The sequence below is a fragment of the Uloborus diversus genome, chromosome 8 (assembly GCF_026930045.1).
Source record: "Uloborus diversus isolate 005 chromosome 8, Udiv.v.3.1, whole genome shotgun sequence".
Classification (NCBI taxonomy): Eukaryota; Metazoa; Arthropoda; class Arachnida; order Araneae; family Uloboridae; genus Uloborus; species Uloborus diversus.
This window is the reverse complement of record NC_072738.1, coordinates 80,245,379-80,256,705: the sequence shown is the minus strand read 5'-3', so window position 1 is coordinate 80,256,705 and position 11,327 is coordinate 80,245,379. Positions and strand designations below refer to the sequence as shown.

The following is an 11,327-nucleotide window of genomic DNA, read 5'->3' as shown; positions in this document are numbered from 1 at the left end:
ATGTTTTATAAACTGATATACAAAGTAAAACACATAATTTTCAGAAAATTTTGACATTTCTGCTATTTTTAATACTAGTTCGGGTTTCGAAGTTGCAAAATAAAATAAAAAAATAACCATAAAAAGTGCCCCCCCCCCCTCGAAATGCTGCCACTGCTCTCAGAATTAGGAGAGAATAAATACATAGGTAAAGATAAGAAAACCGGTACTCCTACACCCCATTTTCAAAATTGGTCTTTTTTATTGTTATTCATATTCTGCGACTTAAGTAGAAAAAAAAAAAATTATTATCACTTTTCCAGAAGAAGAAACATTCTAAATAGTAGCTGGAGAAGAATAATCATTGTTATGCATCTCTGTTTAATTATTTAAATTAAGAGTTTAAGATGGTCATTTTTAATCTGTTAAAAAATTAAATGGAAAATTTGTCTCAGATTTGAAAATTATAGAAACATGGAACTCCAGAGTAGCCCAAGAAGTGTTTCACGCATAATAAATAGAGCTTTCCATGCTCACAAAATCAGACAAAAAAGTGATGTTTTTAAGAATATTTTTACTTATTGTTGTTATTTATAAAAATTATACAGCGATATATATTTTGCACAAATAATACAAGTGCAATATTATAATACAAATTAAGTTGTCTTATTTACAGGTTTTTTTCTATATTATTAATTTCTTCATTGCTACTACAACATAACTGAGCACTTGGCTAGATTAGCTAATCAAATATTCTGCCAAAGGCTGGAATACCGAAATGTCCAAATTTCTATTACATCACATCTCTGAAACCTCAAAATTTCATATTTGGAAAACAATTTTCAAAAACTTTGTTATGAAAATCATCTTTTGAAATTTGTAAGAGTTAAAACTTAAAAAGATCCCTTTATAAAACTTTTACAGCACAAACAGGACACAAAAATAAGTAATTAACTAAGATACATACTCATCGTGTAATACATTATAATTATGTATCATTAAAGTATGTAAAACATTCTTTAAAATGCTTTTTAATGGGGGAGAGCGAACAAGTGCATATTAGTACAAAGTTTAAAAAGCAAAAATCTTGGTTTTCTTTTCAAATTTGTAAGCGTCAACATTTCAAAGAAAGACACGGAAGACGCAAAATCTCAGGCAGGAGTTGTTAAACTTGTATTAAATTGCTGCAAAGCACTCTGAGCTATCTGTTTTAGCTGTTGAACTTCATTTTCCAGAGTCAGGGAATTCTTTTCCAGTGCTTTTAAGGACTCCGATATATCTTTAACTTCTGAAGCATACTCTTGAAGTCTAAAATATTTTCTAACTTCATGATATCTTTGCAGAGCTGTCTTCATTAACACAACAGCCGTCAAAGAAAAACACAATAAAGCAAGAATAAAAAGACGATTCATGTTCACTTTTTTCCGAAAGCTAAGACATAAGAAATGACAAAAACTTGTAGATACGTTGAGAAATCCAAGCATTGTTTGAAAAAGATAAAAATCTTAGGTAATGTAGTAGAACATGCTTAGACGATACAGCTATTTATTCGAATACAACTAAGAAGAGCAGAGAAAACAACAATGCTGCACTTTACTAAAACTTTGCATGATTTTAGTTTCTTACAAAATTCAATTTTATACTACATTCGACAGATTCCAAATTCTGACACCGATCAAAATATTTACTTTTCTGGAAGAAGTAGAAGTGCACACACTCAAAAAAAAAAAAAACACTTCCATCCCATTTTATTATTTATTCTACAGATTTGTGCCTTCCTGAGATGATCAACTAATTTAAATACAAAATATAAAGCTTTGTGCTAAATTTAGTTGCATCAAGCATCGGAACGTCATCAAAACAACCAACCGAAGAAACCGTCTGATCTATGCCAACGTCCATCCTCATCAGTTGCTTTTTTTTTTTCTTTATCGTATCATTTTTGCATATGGCATCAACTTGCTTTGTTTGTTTACATTTTGCCATGCAGCATGGAAAAAATTAAAATTTTCGAAACTTTATGAGCAAAGCCTGCGAGATCAAACTCAAAGTCCGAATTTTTTCCACATGAAGACTAATGTATTAATTATGAATTTTGAGATGCGCAAGGACGCAACAAAATCCCGTATTTTTTTCAAGTTGTATTGAAAACAGAATGTTGCTCCTTATTTTGACAAATATACTAAGTAATACAATATACTAAGTCTATATTCGTTTATAATTTTTGTGAAATAAAACTCTCTAGTGCAGTTTATCTTAAAAGAAAACCGCACGCAACACTTTCAAACATGAATTTTTACCGTGTTTTTTATAAATAATATTAATAATACAACTTTTGATAAAATTTCTTGAAAAACCTTAATGAATGACAGAAAAAGAAATACAATTGGACTTGTTGCTGTTGGAGCATTTGGAACTGCAGCTGTAGGATTGTTGGTTGGATGTGCGCCTTTTGTTTTACCAGCTTTGAGAAAGATATGCCTTCCTTATGTGCCAGCGACCGATAACCAAATACATAATGTCCTGAAAATATTGCGTAAAAGGAGAGGAGATGTGATAGATCTAGGTAGTGGAGATGGTAGAATTGCAAGTATCTTTTTATTTCTATAATATTATTAATAAATGAAAATGTATTTTTAACACACCTAGTTTTGTAGCAATAAAGAAGTTAAAAAATGATACTTAGGCATAAGAAAATACAGTAGACTTCCAATTAACCAGCCTAAATCGTAATGGGCTAATTCGGTGAATCAAAATTTTTATTAAAGCAGATAATGAAAAAATTATTAAAATAATTCAATTACAGTAGAGAACCAATTATCGGGGAAGTTCAAGACCATAGCTATCCCGGGTATCTGAATTTTCCGGTTTTCTGAATCGCTAAAAAGAGCTTTTTGCTGATTGTTTATATAACTTAAATTACTATAATAAATAGTAATACGTATTAAAATAAGAAGAAAACAGTTCAGAAATGCTTATCATTATCAAAACATTAAAAACTACTAGTGAGAGAATGATTTAAGCACCATAAACCTTAAGTTATTTAATAAGACCTAACACCCTCATATCCATTTTGAAAAGGAAAGAAAAACACCAATTTTCGATGTTTTAAAATGAAAGAGAATGAAGGGAAAGGAAAGAAATAAGTTTTTGAATGTAAATATGTGATTCTTTTACTATAGTGTATGAGAGAATTTGTTTTCATGAACACGTTTATTTATTTTTCCTTTTCACTTTTTTTGTAAAGGTTTGGCATTAGCGATTATTGATAACTATTGCTTTTGCCATTAAGTTAATACCAATTGAAATTTAATTTATGAGTTCCTGCAGCCTTATTACAGTCTTGCATTTAACGATTTCTAGATTCCACCATCAACTATCTGGAAAACTCGAGAATCGCGGCGTTTCACGCTTTTGCGACATCACTTCCGCTCTAAATGGTTTCAATTAAAGGCCATTCAATAAAATATTGCATTATAATGTGACAATATTCATTTCTTTAGTTTTCAGTTGGAATAAAACACAAAAATTTCAGACTTACGTATGTACTTTTTAGTTCAAGAAAATATTCTGGAAATTTTTCCCTGTGTTTAAGACAACCCTTTAAAGTTCATTTTTGTAAACATTTTCCCGAGTTATAAATGAGTAATATTGTATTTATTAAGAAACCGCTCATTTTCTTTTAGGTATATCAAAAAAAAAAATGCTTAGTTTTTCAAAAATTGCCAAAAATGCGTATTTTTAAAATATGGTGGGAAAATCGGCAAAAGGTTGCCTGTTTTCTGATTTCCCAGTTTTTTGGTTCCTATATAAAAGGTTCTGTGCTGTATTAAAATAAGCATTTGCAAAATGAGTAAATTTATTTTATAAACTTTTTCCATACCATTAGGGCGAATGTATAAAAAAAACTTTTTTTTCTCTGCTGAAGGATAAAAGTTCAACAACTTGGTGCATAATTTTTGCATTTTTTGAAGCATCACATTAATGGAGAAAAGTTGATGGCTAGTGTTCTCCATAGCATAATGCTATTTGGAATGCATTTGCTCTCCTCCTTCGAGTGATATAACCTTACAATCCAGGGTCTCCCGTACCTATCACCAACATGGTTTAACTGGTTGGAAGGGGATTTGAAGACAGCTGTTTTTCTATCCATACCAGGAGCCGAGCAACCCCAGAAGAATTGATTTGGAATAGGAACTCCGAGAATTTAGTAACCACAAACATATTTAACCACCTGCCCAGTCATCATTAAAAATCAGGGGTCTGGCCAGAGGAAATTTGGGTCCGTTGACAGACCTTTCACAAAAATACGATCAACCATAACGGACCCTTCACAAAATTCTAATCAACAAAAACGGATCTTTCACAAATCATTTATTGTAAAAGCAAATCTAAAATCATAATAATGGCTAATTTTTCAAAAGAAATGTCTGCATATTTCTGTGATGCTTACTGATTTTGTTATCACGGCAGAATCAAAATAGCCAGCAACGATGTTGTTGTTATAGATTTTTCTGGAAAATGTTATTTGACCCGCAGCTTGATATTGCTGCCTCAGCACCTTTCTCCCACTGCTCTCAATCTAAACAATAATAACATATATCAGCGAATTGAACTTGGTACTGCTAACGAATAGAATAGCTATGGGTTGGGGAAGAAATACACAAGTGATCACTTCAGATACGGTTACCAACTATAAAATTAACATTAACGCTAAATAAATAAACGTCTTGTAAACCTTTCACAGGGACTTGGAAAATATTCCTAACATTTTACCAGCTTGGCAATTTTTGTGCCTTTATGGTATGATGTTTTAACGTTATTCATGAGCCTCCCCCCTCCCCCAATGCATTTATTAATGTTTATGAATTTAAAATTTTCGTTTTTACAAAATAATTTTATTTTACAAAAAAAGAAAAAAAAACGACCTTTCACAAAAAATTTTTTGATTTTTTACAAAAACTTTTCGTTTTTTAGAAAAGTATTCTGTTTTCACAAAAATATTTGATTTTTCACAAAAAACGGATCTTGTGAAAAACCCTGGACAGACCCCTGAAAATAGCATGTTACATATCTTTGTTGTCACAAAAATAGGTAGTTCCATAGGGGGGGGGGGGTTACTTGTCCCTTTATTTCCAAAAAGAAAGTGGCCTTGCCTTCAGAGTTGAAAATTAACAATTGATAGAAGAATGATTTTTTACCAATGGATTGATTTATTTCATAGAAATAAAAACTACAAATTTCTAAAAAATGGACATTTCTTGTATCATTTCATAAGAATGGAACTTTTAATTGGAAGGGGGAGCCTATGGTGGTCACCCATCCTGATTTTCTATCCACATTCCACATTTGTTTGAGATTGCTTAGTCAGTAATGACGAAATCCAATAATATTGATTATGTGTAATGGTAATTATTGTTCACTAATGTGTTGATAATTATTGTTATGTTTACCGTATTTTTAGGTGCTGGCTGCAGCAAAATTAGGGTTTAGAGGATTAGGTGTGGAACTTAATCCGTGGCTAGTATTTTATTCTAAAATTCGAGCTTTTAATCTTGGACTTTCTTCTCATGCTAAATTTAAAAGGCAAGATATATGGAAGGTATGTTTTAACTTTATATACTTTGAATATCTTTATAATGAACACTTTACAACTTGATAATTTGCATTTTATAAATTCTAACATTATATAGATCATTTAAAAAATCAATTAAATTATATTCTGAATCTATCAATATATTTGCATATTAGAAGAATTTAAGAATACAAAACGTATGAATGCAAGACAAAATATGCAACTTAATGTTGAAATTTTTTACACTAAAACAATGAATATAACTACATGAAATACACATCCAGCTCAGTCATTCCAGCCGAGGACTGCAGTTTTGTGCTTATTAGCACTCATCAGCCTGGCATAGGAAGTGACTGAGCTGGAGATGGAAAACCTCTTAAGGAAACCAAGAGTGCCAACAGGTAACTGCTTCATTAAAATGTATTAGAGTAGAAGCCATTTTCACTGATCATACCTTGACGGGCAACTTTCTAGTTAGTAATAGAAAACAAATCAACATTTATTTCAATCAACTTATTAATTTGAAAATTTCATGTTAATACAAAAAAATGCCAAAAAATACTTTTATGTTTTCCTTCTAATGTTATCTGCCTATAATAAATGACCAAAATGAATAAATGTTAAACTTTTTGTGATACTTTTTACCTCATAAAAATGATTTTACTTGTATAAAATGCTTCTTTGAACGAAAATGTTGAGTTTTTTCTCGCAAATCCAATTCTATTCTCTTTTTACTGTCATATTCACCTATTACCTAATGTTTCAAGTTTCACTTATCTTGAACTATGCATTAAATTTTTAATCTCAAAACTTCTACTCTTATGTTTATTAAATTTTCAGACTGATCTGGGGAAATTCCAAAATGTCATTATCTTTGGAGTGGAGCAAATGGTAATTATTAGGTCTTCCATACTTATTAGTATAGTTAAACCCTGCTATAGTGCACCCACAACATCCACTAGTTGTAGCAAAATTTTCAAATGATTCCAACTGAAACCCTATGCTATTTATGTTCATAATTTATTTGAAAATATGAAATCGCTAAAGCTGATTCTCAATTCGCTAGGAATTTTCCATTCTAAATGAACAATAGCCACAATCTGGAAAAATCTTGACTCTAAGACAGCTGTCAATGTTTTTAACCTTTTTTGTGTATGTGTGTGTGACAGAAGCTGTATTTTGATCAGTAGTTCTCAACCTTTTCACAACTCACGACCACTTCTGAATCCCAAGTGGATCACATAGGACAGAATATTTTCACAACAATTATAACAAGGTGAAATGAGATGAATCCAAAAGTGCATGTGCTTTACTTTTCGTCCCTAGATCCAAGAGTTATTTTTACTACGTGTGTGTTTGCGGACCACATAAAAATTGCTCATGGACCACAGGTTGAAAATCATGATGTAGATATGTTTACAATAGTTGACAAAAATCCAAAGGTTGATACAGAAGAAGCTTTTGGAGGGAGCACCAGAGAACAGTGGCACACACAAAGGAGGGGCCCAGACCCCCAGGTGCCTCATGAATTCCTTGTGCTTTTGCGGTAACTTAATTAAGTTTTTGTCATTAATATTTTTTCCATTAATGCTAATTATTTATTCAATATTTATTTTTACTAATTGTGTTTTCAAGAATCGATAAAATCAAGTGAATAAATATGTTTGACGGTGTATTGGGGGTGTGATGAGAATGGGACTTTTGACCATGGACCCACTTGCAAAATTCTTGCGTGTGTCACTGTCAGAGAATAAACAAGGGCTTCCTCCCTCATAATATTCTTCATGCCAATGGTCTCATAAGGTTCTTTTTTTTAAATGTTTTTTTGCTATCAATCTCCTTAAAGTCAATTCTTCTAAGAACAGAAGCAATATGTGCTTATTTTTGCCAAATGCAGAAGTTAAATATATTTTTCAACATTTTGAGTCAAATACTAAAATGTATTCATAACTTCACCCAAATGTTATAATGAGTGTTATTGATCAGGATCATTGTCATATTGATTATAACACGAGGAATATTTAAGTAGACCAATAGACTCATGTTCAGTTTTTATAAATTTAGCTATATTTTTCCCCATGGGAGAGAGTTATAATGTTGAGAATAAGGGTGTAGTTAATAATGGAATGGAGTAATAAATTTCAGAATATTTAATGGGATAATTAAAAAAAATTATCTTTTTGGGAGGAGCTCGTGCCCTCCCTTACAATACGCTACTAGAAAAATCGGCAAAATGTACATAAAAGTCAAAAGCTGGCAACAAAAATCAACATTTTTTCACTCTTTGGATATAAATTTAAAAAAGGGTAAAATTTTGTTAGTTCGGTTAGAACTGGACATTATAGTAAAAACTAATACTTAACTTTATTTTACCCTAATTGCTAATCTATATAAAAAATAAAGGTGACGATATTTCTTTGAACCCGATGACTAGGAGGCACCATAGCACCTACAGCCCTGAAACTTGGCACGAAATTCAAACGTACCCTGTGAGTTTGCACCTCGAAACCAGAATTCTAAGTTTCAAATTAGTTTTTTTTTTAAGGTACTAGGTAGGACTTGACCGATGCATGTGCCTGGCCGATGCATCGGCACCGATGGTTCAACAATTTAGCCATCGGCATCGGTGGCCGATGCTAACTTGCAGGAAACATCGGCCTTAAAAAACATCGAAAAGCCGTTGGAATTGGCGGATGTTTTTGAAAAAAAGGACCTTTGCTATTTTACTTTTTAATACAAAGTAAAGGGAGTTATTGTTTTTATATAAAATTGTTTATTTAAATTTCAGTATGAATTTCTATTTTAGTCACCCCTGAAAGAGTTTTTAATACTGCATTCAGGTACCAAACGAGTTAATTATTGCATTGTTTCTTGTAGCTGGATGTACGTATATGTATCTCTCATAAGTCATAACTCAAAAATGGTAAGTTGTAAAAGGATAAATTTTCGCATGAGTGGTCTTCGTATGTTCCAGTTGTGCACTTCCCTTTTGTTTACAATCGGGTGCTCTGAAAAGCCTGTTTCCTCATTTTTTGTGGCTATTAATTACTTATTTCAATGCAAAACTAATATAGCATCTCAGACTAACGATCATTTGGTGATATATCGGAATTGGAGACCATGGAAACAAACATGAAATGGCAAAACCGGTTTTCGTGTCATTTTGTTAGATTCCCATTGAACTGGCGGTATAATTTTTAATTTTTTGATACATTAAACTGTGAGCTTTTAAAAGTGCTCAGCTTATTAACTTTTAGTGGAAGCTCAACCAGGACGTATGATACTTCTTGAAAAACATATTTATCTTGTTCAACATCAAGTAGAGCCAAAGTTAAAAAGTAACTTGTTTATTATGGCTATGATATATACAATGACATGTTAAACGAAATACTGAGAATACGCTCTTTACAATATTAAGTAGCTCATTATACTTTAAATGACTTCTGAAGCTAACATTCTAAGTCAAAGTATGAAACGTTAAACATATTCATGTCAAGAGCAGTAAGCCGAAGCTATCGGCAAAAACGGACAGACTCAACTGAGCTGCCGAAAGAAGACAACCAAGTCTGACTTGGGTTGAAATTGAAAGGGAAGAGAATGAGGCAAAGCGCCGGGAGCTTAAATGCTACCGGCAATTTGCATATTCTGCTGACGCTATCTTGTTGCAAGAAGGAAAGAACGAATGAGAAAAAACTAATGCAAATTAAGGTTGCAAACACTTTTGGAAAATAATTTATCTCCTTTCGTAACACGATATTTGTTATTTGAATCACAGTAATGCACTCTTTTCTGTATCGCTTCGGCGGAGTTACAAGTTTGGGGCCTGTTGAAATACATTTTGGGACCCTATTTCTCTATCACAGAAGTTGTAAAACATTTATCATAAGCATTTTTGTAACTCCTGTGGTGCCCCTATGGTTATGGGGCCTCTCTTGCAATTTCAAGATTTGCTATATTTTAAATCCACCACTGCACGTCAACACAAACTCGGGTGCAAGTTTTGAAAGGGTTTTTCTGCTCAATGTTTATGGTGGTTATGGGGTCTCTGGATGCAGGTTCGCCACAGACTTACTTCCAGAATTTCTTTGAAACCTTAATTTTATTGACTATAAAGAGAAAATTTAACATATTTCGCCTGATCGGAAAAAAAAATCCCCCCACCCCCTAACATTATGTATAGTTGGAAATGAGTTTTTTCTGAACAATAAGATGTTTGTTCCATTTCTCTCAATTAAGTAGAACAGGAGTGATTCCAATTGTGCCAATTTTCAATGCTTGGCTCAATCTGAAATGACACAATATTAGGGCAAAATGATCAGTTTCAGAAATTTTATTCATGACATCATGTTCAGCATTCAGAGACGTCATGTTCACATAGGTCCCTTCACAGGATTTTTTATTTGTTTATTGCACATTTTAATCGAATTTAAAAAAAAACAAACAATTTTTTCTCTTTTTTTACTGATGACGACTTTCGAATGTCCCACAAGTTTTTTTTTTTTCTTTTTCTCAAAACATTTAGAGGAAAGTTGTCATTATTGGATATTTTACTGTTATTATTTTAGATTAAATTAATTGTGCATACGTCATTTGATTTTTTTTTCGTTTTGCTTTAGTTGCAATGGGAATATTTTAATGTTTTGGCGAATTAATTAAAATTCCAAAGAAATTTTAATAGGGTTTTTTGAAAAGGTGTGTACATATTTTATTTTCAGAAAAATGATCATTTTACATCAGGAAGAGAGGAGATAGATTTCTATTTATTCAAGGGACTTCTTTTAAATTCTTAGCATGGGCATCGCCGTGCGGGTACTACTAGTGAAAACCATAAAGCAATATTGTTTATTACATGTAGAATCATCTTCGCAAGTTAGACATGTAGCAAATCCTTTATAATGACCTATAAAGCCAGTCCATTGAGAGCTCAGTATAGTGAGGTTCAACTGTATTTCTATTATTAATTCAGTTTTAAAACACACTAATTTGTAGAAGTTCAACTTGGTTTTCTTAAATTTTATTTATTTATTTGTATTAGATGCCACAGCTTGAAGAAAAATTAAAATTAGAACTCAAAGAAAATGGTTGTGTCATAGCTTGTCGATTTCCCCTCCCAAATTGGCAGTCAGTTGCAATTGAAGGTGCTGGCATTGATACAGTATGGCTCTATGAGAAAAAGGCATATAGTTGAGTATGTATTTACTAATATTTAAACTGTAGCAATGGTGCATAAATAAAGTGTTTAGTAATGTGAATTTTATTTAATAGCTTAACATATATTTCCTATTAAATCATTTAAAGAGAAATATTTTAATTACTTGAGATGATGCATTGTTAGCCATTAATGTGAAATAATCTGTAGACACAGACTCAGTGCCGGATCTAGGAAGTTTTCTAGGTGGGGGGGCAAAACTTCAAAATGCTGCCCTCTCTCCCATCCATCTTGCTTTAAATTTTTCTATCAAGTTGTATTTTAATATGTTTAATAAACTGTAAAGTGCGAAACGGGTTTGATTAAAAACTCATTTTATACTAAGCATGTCAGAATGAAAATATTTATCGTTAAAAAGGACATAATGCAACAAAATCAGTTTGCAAATATCTGTAAGATCTTTTCGCGCCCAAATCTTTTTTACTGTTGAAAAAACAAACTAACCTGGCAGTGATGCAACCAGAAAATATTTTTATAGGGGCGCACTTAAAAATTTTCGCTATCTTACAGCTGGGTCTGGGGGATCTCCCACGGAGAAATTTGTGAAATTGTTGTCCTAAGAAC

The 11,327-nt window shown here is 32.0% G+C and overlaps 1 protein-coding gene across 1 annotated transcript; it reads left to right on the top strand.

Moving 5' to 3' along the window:
- Positions 1-1,964: 1,964 nt before the first annotated feature.
- Positions 1,965-10,916, top strand: LOC129227551 (ATP synthase subunit C lysine N-methyltransferase-like). The gene is made up of 4 exons (XM_054862131.1): positions 1,965-2,565; positions 5,444-5,581; positions 6,395-6,445; positions 10,590-10,916. Exons 1-4 carry the CDS (start codon positions 2,341-2,343, stop codon positions 10,740-10,742), a joined length of 567 nt encoding a protein of 188 aa, XP_054718106.1. The 5' UTR covers positions 1,965-2,340; the 3' UTR covers positions 10,743-10,916.
- Positions 10,917-11,327: the final 411 nt, after the last annotated feature.